Here is a 17,671-nt window from a genome sequence, read left to right on the forward strand (position 1 = left end):
CCAGGAGCCCTGGGAGGAGGGCCAGACCCTGGGGTGGATCCACCTGCCAGTAGAAGGCTGTCCGCCTTCTCTCTTCGGTGGCCTGAACCCGCCTGTGTCTCTGGGAGCCCAAGCAGGTCCCGTAGGCAGCCATCCCAGGGGTGGAGGTGAGGCTTCAGGACTGGTGGCCCGTCTGCCTCGGAGGAGACACAGTCAACAACCCCTGGACACCTCCCTGAGTCTGGAGCCTTATCCCTTATGTTGGTCCCAGCCCTTCCTGGCATGCTGTCAGGAGGGTACAAGAGTGGCACCAAGCCACATCTCACCCCAGCTGCCCCCTCGCCCCCTCTGCAGTCTCCCATTTCCCACCCAGCCGTGACCCAGCAGCAGCCCTGCCCCGGGCCGGCCTCGGGTGTCTCTGGGCCTGGAGCTGGCCTTGGCCCCGTGGACTTCGTGTCTAGAGCCTCGGGGCTCCCTGCAGAACAGCGTGGCTCTCGCTCTCGTTTTCTGGCCTGCTTCAGACTTTTCTCCACTTCTTAAGCCTCTCGGCTAGCTTGGAAGCCAATTGAGCGTGAATTGGCTCATCAGGCAAGCTGACGTCTCTGCTGTGGGTCTCCAGCCGGCCCTGCTGGTCACTTAACTCTGCCAGCTGCCCTGGCATGGTGAAACAGCTCTTTTCCAATTTGGCATTACCCGTGGCTTCTGAAAGTGTAAAATCAGAGTTGACAACCCAAAGCCGCCCCGATGCAGCCTGTCATTCCCTCCATGTTCATTAGCTCAGATGCCCCCCCGCCCGCTCCCTGCGTGGGACCAGGGTGCGGAGGTGAGGCTGGGGCAAGGAGGGGATCGAGCCCAGCAGAGAGATCCCTCATTTGACCTGTTTTGTCATTTAATCCGACGCTGGTTAACTGGCTCTGTTTTCTTGTCTGCTTCCTCCCCCTTCCCTCCTGCTGCGCCCCTCCCGTGGACCCCACTCTGCCTCTGTCCTGTGGGCCGGGCCTCCAGTGGGCGCATCAGTTACAATGATATGTTTGAGATGCTGAAACACATGTCCCCGCCCCTGGGGCTGGGGAAGAAATGCCCTGCTCGAGTTGCATACAAGGTAGACCCCTCGCCCACACCCCGCAGGCTGTCTGTGCTGCGGCCGGGCTCCCGTGTCTCTTCTGGGGCTTGTCCATCTGTTTGTCTGCTGCTGTGCTGTCTCACTGTTTCTTTCTCTTCTCTGCCCCGAACATCTCTGCTTCCTTCCCAAACAGAGGGAAGCAGACACCACGAGGTGTCCCTGCACTGGCCCCTTGTCCCCCAGGGCTGCCCCTCTGAGAGCCCCCGGGGAGGCTCGGGAACATGGAGCTGGAGCCCACCAGCTGCCTCTTCTCCTTCCCTTCTCTTCCCTAGAAAGGAGGGGACAGGCCAACTTTTTTTGACAGAGCCTGTTTTTGTTCCGAGCTCAGGACCACACTCTGCTCCTCTGTCCCCTAAGCCCCTGATGTGGGTGGAGTTGTCTAGCCCTGAGGGTCCGGCCCTGGGGGAGCAGCGGCCTGCAAGATCTCTGCAGGGTGCACCTGAGGAGCCCGCCCCCAGCCCCGCATGTGCAGAACTTCCCGGGCTGGGGAGGGAGCGTTGTCTCTAGGGCTTCGTGGGTTCACGGAGCCTTAAGAAGGAAGGGTGCTGGAGAGAGGCATCCTGCCTTCATTCCTGGCGCTCCAGAGGGCCCTGTGGGGTGAGAACAGCCTCTGGGGCCTGGGCGGTCCCATGTCCCTCCCACCCTGCTGCTGAGGGCCCAGCGGCTGAGCTGCAAGGAGGGGGGTAAACTGAGGACACCGCCAGGCCTCCCTCCCGGGTGGGCGAGCAGGCCACATGGCCCCATCCCCAAGCCTGCTCCCACCTGCCCCTGCATCCTCCGTCACCCCCTTGGTGAGTAAGCACCTCCCATCCCTCCAGCGCTCCGCCCTCTCAAGAGCCGTAGTGCTCCCGAGACTCAGCCAGCAAGTGTCTGGGGCCTGACTGCTGTCTCCCTCTCTGAGCAGGCTTCCCACCAGAGCTTTCATCTTTCTGATTCTGTCCACACTGTCTGTCTCTGTGCTCGATTCTGGGCTTGCATCTCTCCCCTGGCTCAGCACAGCCTCTGGGAGCTAAGTGGCTCCTCCAGGCCATATGCAGACGCCTCTAGTGTCTTCCTTGGTCCTCCCCTGCCCGGCATGTGAGTCGAGCCTGCCTGGAGGCCGTGCATGAAAGGCTGTAGCTTTGTCCCCAAGAAGGAGAGCTGTGTCCACACTGACACCTGGGGCCAGGGTGGGCAGCCAGGGCCGTGACGGGGTAGCCTTTGGAGTTCCTCCCCGGGTGTGCTGGCCAACTCCAGGTTCTGGCAGTGAAGAGACCAGGTGAGGCCTCGTGGTGGGTGGAAGTGGATGGGCTTGGTGAGCTGGGGAGGGTCAGGAGATGCACAGAGTGCCATGTCCAAGAGGGTCTAGGCCCAGGCAGAGACTCCTGTCTGTTTGCCCTGGTCTCGCCCCTTTGCTGCTCCCTGAGATTCCTGGCTCTCCCGGGCCTGGGCAGGCAGAAGGGGCTCTGGTAAAGGTGCCCCGGACGGAGCTCTCCTCTCTTGGAAAACACCTGCTTGCCCCTCCTTCCCGCTGGCCCCTGACTCCCTGACTCTCCCCTGGCGTGGAACCCCTCTGCCTCTCCCACTGCCATCGGTGCTGGTCTCCAGGGACACCGTGCTCTGGGAAGCCGTGTGTGTCACACAGGTGACCAGCAAGGTCCTAGGACCATGATTGGAGGTGCCAAGTGGGGCTTTGCCAGCATTAGGGGAAGGAGTCTGGGCTCGTGTCTCTAGCCACCTGCCCTCCATCAGGCTGAAGACTGGATTTGGTGCCAGGATGCTGGGGGCAGGCCTGGGGGCAGAGTGGCCCTAACCAGAGAAGGGACAGAGAGGCTGCCCTGTCACAGGGTGCAGGCTTGGCAGAGGGCAGGCAGACCCCAGGGAGGGGCCCTGTGCCCCCACCTCTAGCTCCCATCCCGGATGGGAGAGGACAGGGGGCTCACGGTGCCCTGAGGGCTCTACTTGGCAGGCGAGGTGGCCCCCCAATGCTCAGGGCGTTCCAGACACACCTGAGACCCTTTCCTCCTGGAGATCGCATAAGTTCTCGGAGCCTCAGGGGCACACCTGTCTCCAGCTGTTCTGTCCTGGAAAATGGAAGAGAGGACAGGGGGCTGTTCACCTGATGGGGAAACAGGGAGCAAGCTTGCAGGACTCCCAGTCTGGTCCGAGCACTTGTGTTCCTGTGGGATGGCCCTGGGTCCCCAGGCAGCTGGCTGAGCCTGAGGCCCTGTTCAGTCACATCTGTTTGGGTCCTTCCCCCTGGAAGGAGCTGCTCTCTAAGGCTTCCCTTGCTGCCTTGGGCTGGCGGCATCAAGCATCTCTTCCTGGCCCCGTAGCTGGGTGGTGAGAGGCAGAGGCTTCCCGGGGCTGTGGGTCTCCTCACTGGGAGCTGACCTCTGAGCCTGTGGTCTTGGCTGCCCCACCCGTCGTCCAGTGCTCCTGTCTGTGGGCTGCCTCAGGGGTTCTGCAGCCGGCCCACACCCCTCTTCAGCCTAGGCCACACACTTGTTCTGTCATGGGCAGTGGGCAAGGGCCCCTCTGGCTGAGACATGCCTGTTCTTTCAGAGGGATCCAGACTTATGGCCTGGCCCCGTTGTACAAGATGTACCTGGACTTCTACTTCTGTGCAGCCAAGGGAACCCTCAGCTCAGATGAGGGTGGGGGTCCAGGGGTAGTGTGAATGCTGGCAAAACTCCCATGCATCCAGCCTCTCTTGGTCCTGGGCACCTGCAGGGACCACCTCTGGGAGGCCAAGCCCAGCCTCCAGGGCCCTCGAGCACTGTGTAGCCCTGTGGCGGGGGTACCCTGGGAGGCCTGGCCCTGACCTGCCCCCTTGTCCCCAGCGCCTCGTTCGTATGAACATGCCCATCTCCAACGAGGACATGACCGTCCACTTCACGTCCACGCTGATGGCCCTCATCCGGACCGCACTGGAGATCAAGCTGGCTCCAGGTGAGCAAGCCAGCCTTGAGGGAGGCACAAAGCCAGGGCTGCGCAAGCGCCCCTGGGAGCCGCCCCAGGCAGCTGTGCAGGGGCGGGAGGAGGGGCCTGTCTGGACTGGATGGAGGATGACTGCCCCTGGTACCTCTGTCAGACCGATCTTGTCCCCCGAAACCATCCTGCACGTTAGTGCTGCAGTGATCCCATTTTCACGTGAGGGAGCTGAGGTGGAGTGAAATGGAATGACTCCAGATTTCCCAGAGTTCTGCAGTGTTGGAGCCAGCGTCACATGAGCCAGTACCCCTCATGGGGTGAATAGTCTGCCCCTTCCCCATAGTGAGCCCAATTCCCCCATCAGGCCCTCTCCGGAGTTACTGGTAGAACGACACAGCCTGAGCCACACCAAGGAAGAAATGAACCTCCCCTCCCCACCGCATGTGATGACAGCTTCCCCTTCGCAGAGAACATGAGTCACCAGAGGGGCCCTCCCCCCGCATGGCCTTCCTCCCTGCACCCGTGCCCTTGAGCTCCGCCCTCTCTCGTGTAGCAGATGAGCAGAGGCCAGTCCTCCCGCTCGCACACTCTGCCCTGTTTTCATCATCTACCCAAGGATGTCATGACAGAAATTCTGTATTCTATTTCTTGCCCGGTCAACTTTCTCTCTCTGCTGGATTATTTCTATCAATATGTAAATGTGCTGTTATTCTTCCTATTTTTAAAGTTTTTCTCTTCCCCTTCCATCGACTTCTCTCTTTTTTTTCTCTCCTTCTTAGCCACAGGAGACACAGGTCTGCATTGTCTCTGATTTCTCCTTTCCTAGTCTGCAGTCCATCTTTCAGTGCAAAGCTTTGTTGGAACTGCTCTTGTCAAGCTCCGCAGGGACCTCACCTTCTCAGCCCTTGCCTTACGGACCTGTCCACAGCCTTTCCGCAGTTGTGACTCCCTTCTGTGTGAAACCCCTTTGTGTCTCTTTTTCTGTCTTCTCCCAACCTCTGAAGGTCACTGTGTGCCTCAGGCATACATTCTCACCTTTTCCCATGGCTTCCAACGTTGTGAATTCCAATTTTGTATTTTTAGTCCAGGTCTGCTCCTACACCCCAGGCTTATATACCCGACAAATTATTCACCGTCTGTACTTGGAGGCCCAGTGAGCATCCAGAGTTCACGTGCTGACCCTCGAGTCCCAGATACTCCCCAGATTCCTCCCTGTCTCCATCAGTGGAAACTGCTGTTAGAGTTGCTCAAGCCAAAACTTTTGCAGTCGTTTTTATGTCCTACTTTCTTTTCTTACCCTACTTCTGATCCATATCTGAACCCGTATAGTATCTTCTGACTCCACCTTCAAAATACATTTAGAATATGATCACTTGTCCAACCTTTCCTACTGCCACCTCCTGGTCCAAATCACTCTTGTTCTTCTTGACTGGGTTGTTGCAGTAACCTTCTAACTGGTCTGCTTCTGCCCTTGCCTCTTTCAGTCTACCTTCAACACAACAGCCAGAATGATCATGTTAAAAATCAAACCAGTAAAATTATCAAACCTCTAGCTAGCCTGATCACGAAAAATAGATAAAAATAACCAATATAAGGAACGAAAGAGGGAATATCACTGTAGATCCTGCTGACATTAAATGGATAACAGGGAAATTTTGTAAACAACTTTATGTCAATAACTTCAGTAACTTAAACGAAATGGAAAAATTCCTTGACACAAACTATGAGGCTCATTCAAAAATAGATAACCTGGAAAAATAAAAGGAAATAGGTAACCTTAGTAATGCTGTATATATTAAATAAATTAAATTCATAGTTAAAAATCTTCCAACAAAGAAAATCATGGGCCCAATTTGTTTCATTGATGAAGTCAACCAGACGTTTAAGGAGGAAATAATTCTATACAAAGTCCTCTAGACAGTAGAAAAAGAGAAGGTATTTCCCAATTTATTTTATGAGGCCAGCATTACTCTGATACCAAAACTGACAGAGACATTACAAGCAAAAAAATTACAGACCAACATTCCTCATGAATATGAACAATAAAATTTTCAACACAACTTTAGCAAACTGAACATGTTGATTAAAGTAGGGTTTATCCCAGGAATGAAAAATGCAAGGTGGGTTCAAGTTTAAAAATCAATCAATATAACTTAATATATCAAGGAGGAAAAACTATATGATTATCTCAATAGATGCAGAAAAAGCTTTGACAAAATTCAACATCCATTTATGATACATAAATTCTACATAAACTAGAAATGAAAGCAAACTTCCTCAATCTGATCAAGGATATCTATGATAAACCTACAGCTAATGACATGCTTAACAGAGAAAGCCTGGCTCCTTTCCCCCTAAGATCAGTAACAAGGCAAGGATGTCTCCTGTCGCCATTTTTGTTCAATATCATACTTGAGGCTCTAGCCATTGTAACAAGTCAAGAAAAAGAAATAAGAGGTGTACTAATTGGAAAGAAATAAATAAAATTGTCTCTATTCATGACTGACATGATTATCTATACAGAGAATCTTAAAGAATCAAATAAAAAGTTAATAAAACCAAAGCATCTACGAGCCTAGGAATACCAAGGATTGCTGGGAACCACCAGAAGCTAGGAAGAGACAAGAAGCTTCTTCATTAGAGCCTTCCAAGGGATCACAGCCTTGTTGATACCTTGATTTTGAGCTTCTGGCCTCCAGAACTGAGACAATATATTTCTGTTGTTTAAAGCTGGGAGAAGAAGTTACTAAAACTAATACCTGAGTATAGCAAGGTCAGTATATGAAAAGCAAATGTATTTCTATAGATTAGCAATTAACAACTGAAATTGAAAAAGTTCCATTAAAATTGCACCAAAAACATCAAATAACTGGCTAACTCTAAAAATATATATGCTAGAGTGTATGCTGCAAATTTCAGAATATTGACCAAAGGAATCTTCTTTAATAAATAAGCCAAGCACGGCATCGTGTTCATCGGGAGACTCAGTATTGACAGTTCTCATATGGATCGGTAGGCTCAGTGTTATGCCAGGCAAAACCCCAACAGGCTTTCTGGGTTGGAATTTATAAACTGATTCTAAAATATACCTAGAAAAGCACACAAACTTGAGGAACAAAAACAATTTTGCAAAAAGAATAAAGTGTTTCAGCCGTTTAAAGAATGACAACGGTAAGTACTGATGAGAACGCAGAAAACTCGAGTTCTCGTGTTCCTAGTGTGGATACAGTGGTGCCGCCGCTTTGGAAAACAGCTTCACCGTTCTTGATCGTGTGGCCCAGGCATCCCACTCCTAAGGGAGATGACATGAAAGTATACACGCACACAAAAACCTATACGCTAAAGTTTGTGGCTTTATTCATAATCGTGCCAAACTGTAAACAACTCAACCATCAGCCAAATGGTGACGGATAATCAAACTGTGGTGTGTCTGTGCGATGAGACGGTTCTCACTCAGCAACAGAGAAACAGGCTACCGATGTGCGTGGGTGGGGCTCAGATGCATCGTGCTGGGTGAAAAGTCAGACTCGACAGCATGTTGTGTGAAGCCATTTGTATGACATTCTGAGAAGATGAAACAGTTGAGACAGAAAACACATCGCTGATGCCAGGGCCCTGGGAGAGGGCGAAGGGGTGGGCCACAAAGGGTACGGAGGGAGCTGGGCAGGGGTGCCGAGCTCCTGCCTGGATTGTGATGGTGGATCCACGGTCATATGCATTTACCAAAGTTCACAGAGTGGGAGAACTAACAGGGTGAATGTTTATGTACGTAAATCACACTTTAATAAACACGATGTTTACAAAAAGATGGATCAGAGTACTTTATTCCTCTGCTTGGACCCTCTGCTGCTTCCTGTCTCAGCGGCCCCCACCTGCACGTCCTCTCCCTCTGCTCCAGCCTCGCCCTCCTGGCTCCCTGGCCCCCTTCAGGGTCCCGTGAGCCCTTTCCTGACCGTTCTGTCCAAACTGCAGCCCTCCTGATAGTTCCTGTCCCTCCCCTCTTGGTTTTTCCTGTATCCAACAGACTGGATTTTTAACTTACTGCTACTTTATCGTAGACTAAAATCATGTACCTCCACAAGGGCAGCTTCCTTTGGATTTGTTCCCTCACCTAGAACAACACCTGGTGTTCGGTGGGCGCTCAGTAACTTTTATGGAATGATTGATGAATGGCTGGAACACTGCGGTGTCCCTGCCCAATCCCATCGCCACCCACGCCTACACGCCCTCTCACCCTCGCCACTGGGCGGCTCAGCTCCCACACCTCTTTAGACAGGTTCTGGCGGGGAACGCTTTGACCAGCCTCCAAGGCAGTGTTTCTCCCCCCTGCACCTTTCCTCCAGCATGGGGTCTCTCCCCGCCCACCCCAGCTCCGCCTGTTCCCCCAAGGGGGCTGTGGGATGGCTCCTAACATCTCTCCTCCCTTCCCACCCTTATCCTGCCCCAGCTGGCACAAAGCAGCATCAGTGTGACGCAGAGCTGAGGAAGGAGATTTCCTCTGTGTGGGCCAATCTGCCCCAGAAGACCCTGGATTTACTGGTGCCACCCCATAAACGTAAGTAGGGTGAGAAACTCCCCCTGCCCACCCCTCTTCTGTCGCACCCAGAGGCAGAGCAGGGAGTCCTGGGTGAGGGCAATTGAGTCACCTTGGAGAGGAGGGCTCACGTCCTTGGTAGCCCAGAGCACTCGTCTCCAAGGTGGGTGCCAGGGGCTGTGGGAGGAGATGTCTGGGCCATATTCCATTGGGCAGAGTCACCCACACTCCTAGTGTGGGGGATTCCCTTCAGAAAATGCAGAGAAAAGGTAGGGAGACGCCTACAGTTGGAGCTGGCGGAAGGATGAGGTGTCTGGGGTTAAGCTGAGCTGTGCTGTGTTGGGTGGAGCCCGGTGGGGCCTGGGGAAGAGTCAGTGCAGCTCCAGGTGGGCCAAGCCCCACGGTCCCGCCCGCGGGTCCAGGAGTCCTCGTGGTGGCTGCTGGCTCCTCACCCCAGCCCACCCCGCATGTCCCGCTTCTCTCGTATTCCCTCCCTTGCCTGCCGTGCTCTGCAGCCGATGAGATGACAGTGGGGAAAGTGTACGCAGCTCTGATGATATTCGACTTCTACAAACAGAACAAAACCACCAGAGACCAGATTCACCAAGCTCCCGGAGGCCTGTCCCAGGTACCAGGTTCCAGGAGTTCCAGGAAGTAACCCCGAGACTCTGCCACCTTCCACTGTTTGGCAGCAGAGGGGACCCAGCCCCTTCTTGAAGAAAGTGCAGCGGGAAAAAAAGGAAGATGAGAGGTTCTTGCGGCCGCCTCTCTGGCCCACAGAGTCAGAAACCCCATATATCCTGTGCTTCCGTTAGTGGGAGGTGCACACAGGCGGGGCCCAAAGAGGTTCAAACCTACTGCCCAGGGTCATGATGTGTCCCACTCATGCCTCTGGCTGGGATAGTTTGGAGGACTTCCTTCCAGAGGTCATCCTTCAAAGATGACGACTTCACCACACAGCCAAAACCTTTGGTGACTGTGTGTAGACTCTCATCGATAAAGTTGTCCTGTGTCCAGCACTCAGGACATTCACCCCCAGGGTGCGAAGTGTCTGGTGCCCACACCCCAGCCCTGAAATCTCCTCCGAATTCTGCTCAACCTGGGACTCTGGCAGCCTCTACCAGTCAATCCAAGTTGATGATGAGATGAAATCTTTTTGCCATTTGTAATCAGATCCAGTCCCCAAATTGTGTAGGAAGGGAAACTGAGGCTCCAAGAAATGAAATGACTGTCCTGAAGTCACTTACAGGCCAGATTGGGAATGGGCTTCTGATGGGCGAAGGGCAGACCCAGGGATCCCCATCCTGCCCTGGGGGTTCCGGACAGGTGGCCGAGCACCTTGGTGCCTGGGGTCCATGGGGCGTCCCCGGCCTCAGAGACCCTCCTCCTGGCACCCCTTCTGCAGATGGGCCCCGTGTCCCTGTTCCACCCTCTGAAGGCCACGCTGGAGCAGACGCAGCCGGCGGTGCTCCGCGGAGCCCGGGTTTTCCTTCGGCAGAAGAGCTCGGCCTCCCTCAGCAATGGCGGGGCAGTGTGAGTACCACCGGGCAGAGCGTGGGGCCTTGGCGGGAGGAGGGCAGGGGTCCCCCCGGGGCTCCCGTGGGCAGTGCCCCAGGACAGGGAGCCCTTGGGTCTCACCTCCACCCAGCCACACCCACCTCCACCCAGATGCTTCGCGGTGGGTCCAGCTGGTCCAGTCTGCCGCCGGAGCCGGTTCTGTGGTGCGTCTGAGGCTAATTCCTGTAACAGTAGACAGGTGCTCTGACGGCACCGGGGTCACCTGATTTAGACAGTCTGCTATTCCAGCCCACGCCTCCCACTGCGGGAACCTCTTTCTCAGGTGAGGGCTCCCCTCTGCTTCCTCGCTGGCCTTCGGTGCCTGCAGACCATTAAGAAGGTATCTGTTTCCACCTCAGCTTCTCACCGCTTTTTGTTAATGGCCTGTTCATGTTCTCATCTTCCTTTAAGACACTTTCCCTCTCAGATCTCCATTTTGATATTGATGTCTGTTTTGTAGACAAGTTGGCAAGGTCTTTCCCTATCACGTAACTCTTGGTAACGACCCAAAACCCAAGTGGTCCAGAATAGGCATCCCTGTGGCACTGTGAGGGGTGGTAGCTGGTGCCAGGCTGAGCCGCACTGGGGGGCAGGACCCTCTCAGCCACCGCCCCCAGTCAGAGCGGGTGTCCCACATCTGCTAACATCCCGTTGACCAGAGCAGCTCATTGGTTGAGCCCAAAGCAGGAACGTGCGCTCTGTCTCACCGGCAGGGGCTGAGGGTGGGCCTCACGCCCACTTGCCGTTCTGGAGAACCACAAGGCCGGGCAGCAAGCATGGCTAGGGCTCCCGGTTTCTTCCTCTCCTGTGCCTGTTCCGGACACTCTTTTTGAAGCCTGATTTTGGGTCATGGACTGTGGGTCAGGTGGCTTTTGCTAGTAACAAACTGCTGTACTTAGGAAGCCAGGCCTAAGTGCTCTGGGCCCGGGCCCGCTCCTGTGGGGCCAGCGGGCCCAGGACAGCATATTCTCACCTCCTGTGTCTGGGCTTATCGGTGTGGGGAGGCCGGAGAACAGCCCGAGGGGAAGGGTTAGGGTGCAGGCGTTCAGGCCTCTCCTTGTGCCCCATTGGCCACAGCAAGTCACCTCCCTAGCCCGAGCTCATGGGACAGGGGTTGACACTGCGGTGGCACAAGTCCAGAGGTGGAGAGGCCACGGGACACTGGGAGAACCTAAGCACAACTGGTAACGCTCCCGTGCGAAAACCGCACTCTTGAGTGCATGCAGGCCCTGAGGGCTGGCCTCCCGGCCCCTGGGAGCCCCCGTGTTCCCGCACTCTCCTTTCTCCATGCTGATTACGATCCCATTTGTGCATTTAAAGTTAAACAGTGGATTCTGAGTGTCCGTGTGTGTGTCGGAGGGGATGGGGTGGGGAGGTGTCTTTGTGGACTGATCTGAGCTGGGCTTGCGGTTCAGGAAAATGAACGTCGCTGATTTCCATGGTTATAATTTCTACACAAATCAGTTACCACCCCTTTTTGTTGCACGTGAGAGAGGGCCCAATCTACCAAGGCCAGGCAGTGGGGGCATTTACTGAGCCTTCTGATGGCTGGTGTAAGTGCCCACCCGGCCTCGGCATGGTGTGACCTCAGAGGTGACCAGACCCTGGGGCCAGCGTCCGTCCTCCTGGCCGTGGTTCCTCTCAAGGTCAGCCTTGCCTGAGGCTAGAGCAGCTCCAGACAGCACCGTGCAGGGGAGATGCTTGCAACTTGAGAAGATGAAGGATGTTCTCAGAAACCCCAGTGATGGTGCGTCTGGTCATCGGCGTGGCCAGCTTAGGCCATCCGGCTTCACCTCTGAGCTCAGAGTGTGACTGTTGCCCCTCAACCTGGGTGACGGAGAATGTATGTGATGCCTCACTGTACACAAGAACGAGCAGAAACCCAGGCAAATGCTGGGCTGTTGTGGTGCCACTTGGGAGATACGATAAGAAAGACAGACGCTGACAAGGAGAGGGCAGGCGGTTAGGTTGTGTGTGGTGGGGAAGGCCTCCAAAAGTGGTCTCACCAAAGGTGACACTTGTGCCTAGACCCAGGGCAGGAAGGCCTCCGTGGCTGGGGTCAGGGGAGTTGTGAGTAGCCGTGGGCCATCAGGGCTGACGGAGCAGCCGCACAGGCTGGATGCCTCACCTGTGTGCACGTTTGTGGCCTTGTCCCACCGCACATGTGAGCCCCTGTCTAGGCCAGATGTCCCCAGACTAGGGTCCCCTCTCTGCCCATCAACTCTGAGAGGGCACGACCATTGCTGTACCTCCACTGGAGAGTGGCCACACTCAAGGGGCCTCCTTCCTCTGGGCTCCTTCTAGCCCAGAACAGGGTCGGGGTGGAGGTTTCTGGCGGGTGGGAGCCAGGTTCTGTGGCCCATGGACCTCCAGGCCCACAGGACAATCCTCTCTCCTCCACAGACATACCCAAGAGGGTGGCATAAAGGAGTCGGTCTCCTGGGCCACTCAGAGGACCCAGGAGGTGCCCTGCGAGGTGACGACGCCCCTGGAGCGTGGCCACTCCGCGGAGATCCCGGTAGTGCAGACAGGAAAACCGGTGAGGGCTCCCAGGGCTGGGGGCCGAGTTGGGGGTGGGGTGAGAGTGGGAGGGTGAGGGCGAGAGCAGGATGGGGGGAGGCTGGCATGGGAGAGAAGGTGAGAGTGGGATGGGGGTGGGTGTGACTGGGGGGCTTCTGTCCCCCCAGGCTGTGGATGTCCAGATGCAGAGCATGCCCCTGAGAGGCCCTGACGGGGAGCCCCAACCCGGGCTGGAGAGCCAGGGCCGAGCGGCCTCCATGCCCCGCCTGGCAGCAGAGACTCAGGTGGGTGGCCTGGGAGGGTTGGGGTCATGGGAGGGGGTTGGGGGTGAGGAGACTTGGCGTGGAGGAGCTTGTGTCCCACATGCGGGCTTTGCTGGGGTGGAGCCTCCCCGAATGCACTGTAGCCTGGACACCACCGGCCCTGTTTGGAACCCTCAGAACACGATGCTGGCGTCGAGAGGTGTGGCCAGGCCAGCAAGAGTCCCCACTGCCCCGTGTCACTGACCCAGCCCTTCCCTGTCTCTGGGACACGCCTCTCCCACTCCAGCTCTTCACTCCCCCAGAAATCACACACAGGGCCTCCTCAAGCCACCCTTTTCCCTCATGTCCTCTCGGAGCCCTGGGGGTGACCCTGCTCCCTCTCTGGACACTGGACGTTCTTTCTCTGGGACTCGCTTGACCACCTGGCAGGAAGCCCCTGGCCAGGGGGCTGCAGCACTGTTTCCCGGGCTCAGCCCCTGGGTTGAGCATTCCTCTTCCGAGCCCTCACTCCCCCGTCTCTGCCCACTGCGCCTGGTGCCCTCCTGGCCTGGCCATGTCCCTTCGGTGCCAAGCTGGCGCCTCTTCTCCCTCCTTGCTGCTTGAGCCCGAGCAGTGGCTCTGGGTGAGCCCGTTTCCGTGGGTTGTGCTTTCAGCCCTGGGGGAGCAGCCTCACGGTGCTGGATGGACGGAAGGGCTGGCACAGTGGTCTCACCGTGGCCGCTGAGGCAGCTCTGCCCGCCCCGCCCCCGGGATCCTTCCAGCCAGGCCAATAGGCTCCCTCTTCCTTGCACCTCCCTGTCCTGTAGGGACGCTGAGGCCAAGAGGGCTCCTGGGCCCCGCCCGGCCTGGGAGAGACAGACAGGCACACAAACAGCATTTTGTGCAAAGAGCGCTTCTGAAGAAGCGGTGGGTCTCGGGTGGGCAAGACCAGTCCAGGGAGAGGGCGGGGCTTGGTGGTCCCTGACCCCCAGCCCCGCAGTGGGCCTCCCCAGGGACCCTGCCAGACCGCAGGCCTGGCCCTCCGTGGCGCCATGCTCCCCCCTCCCCCCACCCCAGCCCCCTGGGGCACAGCCTCCCTTGTCTGAGGAGATGCCCCAACTTCAGGGATAGAGTCCCAGGCCCATTCCTCCCGATGGGACGTGTCCTGTGGTCTGCCCAGCCCCCGTGTCATGGCGGCTTCCCCGCCGCCCTGGGCCTCCCTGGACCCCACTCTCAGACCGTGCGCCCACCCGTGTCCCCGCCCGCAGCCGGCCCCAGACGCCAGCCCCATGAAGCGCTCCATCTCCACTCTGGCGCCCCAGCGCCCCCCCGTGGCTCGTCTCTGCAACGCCGCCCTGGACCGCGCTCCGGCCAGCCAGGCCGCCCCCCACCATCACCACCGCTGCCATCGCCGCCGGGACAGGAAGCCGAGGTCCCTGGAGAAGGGGCCCAGCCCGTCCGCAGACACAGATGGCGGTGCGTGCGAGGGGTCTCTCTGGGGGCGGTGGCTCGAGTTGGGGGTTCAAGAGCACATGGGAACCCTCTTCCTTTCTGCACCTCACAACCCCACAGCCAGCCCTGAGCCTGAGACCGGGCAGGAGCCCCCCACCCAGCTCTGCCCTGGGCCCCTCTGCTGGCCCTGGGGGGCCAGGCCGGGGTGGGGTCTGTCTCGCCGCCGGCTTGGCTGTGCTGACTTCTCCTCTCCCCCGCCAGCACCCAACAGCGCCGCGGGGCCAGGGCCGCCCCCGGGGGACGGGCCAGCAGGCTGCCGGCGGGAGCGCAGGCAGGAGCGGGGCCGGTCCCAGGAGCGAAGGCAGCCCTCCGCCTCCTCCGAGAAGCAGCGCTTCTACTCCTGCGACCGCTTTGGGGGCCGTGAGCCGCCACAGCCCCAGCCCTCCCTCAGCAGTCACCCCGCGTCGCCAACCGCTGGGCAGGAGCCAGGACCCCCGAGACAGGTACGTGGGCCTCAGAACCCCACCTCGCCCGCGCTCCCTGGGGTCCGGGAGGGAGCCCCTTCCCGTCCTGGTTCCTAGGCCCAAGCCTGCGCTCCTTGCTTCCCAGGCCCGTCCATCCTGCCGGGCGGAGCCCGGGCCCTCCCGCTGTCCAGTCCCTTCTTTGCTTTCCTTCTGACTGAGGTGGGCTGTGCTGTGGTCTCCTGGTCCCTGGCCCTGTGCCTATCCCTTGCTGTCACCACCATCCCCAGGCTGCCATCCGACTCTCTTGGGGCCGCCCCGGGTCCATCCCAGCTGCCCGACCCCGCCCCCCCGCCATGGCTCTCCGCTGCGCTGTGCTCTGTTCGCCCTGTCCTTTGACTGGGGGTTGCTGTGTTCCCGTTTCCTGCAGGGCAGTGCTTCAGCGAACGGGAGCCCCCTGCTGCCAACATCTGGTGCTAGCACCCCTGGCCGCGGCGGGCGGAGGCAGCTGCCCCAGACCCCGCTGACCCCCCGTCCCAGCATCGCCTATAAGACGGCCAACTCCTCGCCCGTCCACTTTGCTGGGGCTCAGACCAGCCTCCCTGCCTTCTCCCCCGGCCGGCTTAGCCGTGGCCTTTCAGAACACAACGCCCTGCTCCAGAGAGACCCCCTCAGCCAGCCCCTGGCCGCCAGCTCTCGGATCGGCTCCGACCCGTACCTGGGGCGGCGTCTGGACAGCGAGGCTGCTGCCCGCACCCAACCTGAGGACACGCTCACCTTCGAGGAGGCCGTGGCCACCAACTCGGGCCGCTCGTCCCGGACTTCCTACGTGTCCTCCCTGACCTCCCAGTCGCACCCCCTCCGCCGGGTGCCCAACGGCTACCACTGCACTCTGGGGCTCAGCTCTGGCGGGGGCGGCCGGGGGCGGCGCAGCTACCACCACCCCGACCAAGACCACTGGTGCTAGCCGCACCGCGACCGGCGGGCGCGTCCCAGGTGATGAGTTTTATCATCCGCGCTGGGCTCCGGGGGCGCTCGGGCGCTGAGGCAGGGGCCGCAGCCCCGGGAGGACCGCCTCGCCCCTGCGTCTCCTCCCTCGCGCTGGGTGGAGCGGTTTGTAGAGGGATGTGGCTCCCCCTCTCCCCCTCCCGCGCTGCCTCCTTGGGTCTCACAGCTCAGAGCCTACACAGGACGCGGCTGTGTGTGCTGAGCGGCACTGGGTGGAGGACCCAGCATCCGAGGTGTGTGCTGGGAACGTTTTGCAGGAGGTCTGAATCTTGTGCGGATCATCCTTCATGCAAACGTGTGGTGCAGAGGGGCGGGCGAGACCTCAGGACAGAGTCGGTGGTAAACCGAGCAGGTCTCGTCAGTCCCCGCACACCAACAGTCCGGTGGCGCCCTTCGTACCTAAAATGGCAAATAGGCACTAGAAACACACGCCGATGCTCTGTCCTCTCCCAGACACAGTCAGCCCTGACAGGGACCAAATCTGGACAACGTTCTTGCTGTTGGTTTTGATTTTTAGTCACGACACCCTTCACTCGTTTGTTGACTCTATATACTTGATCAGAAAATAAAAATAAAAAACCAGAATAATGGGGAAGGGAATGTTAACATGACTGTAAAACATGAAACCTATAGGAGGACCTCAGCCTCTCAGGATGTGTGTTCTCGGCTTGCTGGAGGACATGCTCTGTGTCCAGTCCAGGCGGCCGACCAGACCACCCTGGCTCCCGCGGCTCTCGACCAAGTGCCTGACCTCCTAGCCCCTCGCGCAGGCTCCCGGGGGCGGGACGGGAGGCCTGTGTGGACTGCGAGTGGGCTTTGTGGAAACTGTTGCAAACAGCAACTGAGTAGAAAGCGGATGTAATGGAGAACGTGCAGAAAACATCCAGTAGGTCCGTCGTAGTTGGAATGAAGTGGCCGTTTGCCCTTTTTCCTCGAACCAGTAGAGGCTGCAGGGCATGTGTAGCATGGCCCGCGCGGGCCGGTCAGTCTTTCTACACCCGATTCTCAGGGACGGGGTGCCTGACAGGCAGGGCGCAATCTCTGTAGTTGTGCAAATTTCTTTTCACAGAAGACTCATCGGGGAGAGGCTGGTGGGAAGCGGGGGAGATTGGATGGGGTGGGGGCAGGAGGAGTGCCCGCGTCTGAGCAGATGAGGGCAGCTGGGAACCAAACGGAAATGAGGCCGGAGCTCGGAGGAAGGAGCAGCTCAGCTGCAGCTGCTGAGCTGGGCGTCTGAGCCCACACTCTTTCTGGCACAAGAGGTGGGAAAGCAGGCAGCCAAACGAAGCCCCGCTTCAGGGCCACATTCAAAAAAGGCCACTGTTAGGACGTGGTGCATAAAGCACTGGAGAGCCTCTGTTTTGTGAACAAAAGGAGCATTTAGATGAGTAGATTCGGGTGTGTCCTCCGCAGTTTGAAATGTGAGATGATCTCTTTGCTGGACCATTTGAGTGTTCCCATTGGCTTTTACCCCATGATTCTCCTAAAGAGACTTGGAGTGTGATGTGTGTGTGTGCGTGTCTGTGTGTCCCCGTGAGTGGATGCCGTTAACCCATAGGGCTATGCAACAAAAGACACACGTTTAATATTAGAAATAAAACACACAAGACCGCCACCTGTTCTAGGGTTTGAGCATGATTGTGACCAAACCATTTTATAGAATTTCCTTACTTGAAGGCACAACACTCTGAAACTTTAAAATAACAGAGTATTTTACTCAAGTAGGATATAATTAAAATCGGAATCTCGGGCTGTGCATGTCATCCCTGGCTCCTGCTGCAGAGCAGAAGCTTGTGTATTTTGGTAGATGTTTTGTCTCTGGTCCCCCTGCCCACATTATTTTGAGTGTATTCATTCTGTGCAGAACCACAGCTGCTTCCCC

The 17,671-nt window shown here is 57.6% G+C and overlaps 1 protein-coding gene across 1 annotated transcript; it reads left to right on the forward strand.

The window, feature by feature from the left end:
* Positions 1-984: 984 nt before the first annotated feature.
* LOC113616743 (voltage-dependent N-type calcium channel subunit alpha-1B-like) lies at positions 985-17,665 on the forward strand (the record flags this gene model as incomplete). Its single annotated transcript, XM_027100136.1, has 10 exons — positions 985-1,081; positions 3,925-4,033; positions 8,463-8,570; positions 9,065-9,177; positions 9,955-10,082; positions 12,510-12,645; positions 12,794-12,910; positions 14,137-14,344; positions 14,582-14,823; positions 15,212-17,665. Coding segments are annotated over 10 exons (1,795 nt in total), but the record flags the coding sequence as incomplete, so codon positions are not given.
* Positions 17,666-17,671: the final 6 nt, after the last annotated feature.

This window comes from Aethalodelphis obliquidens, unplaced genomic scaffold (genome assembly GCF_003676395.1).
Source record: "Aethalodelphis obliquidens isolate GAN/ISIS:26980383/991018 unplaced genomic scaffold, ASM367639v1 scaffold450, whole genome shotgun sequence".
NCBI lineage: Eukaryota > Metazoa > Chordata > Mammalia > Artiodactyla > Delphinidae > Aethalodelphis > Aethalodelphis obliquidens.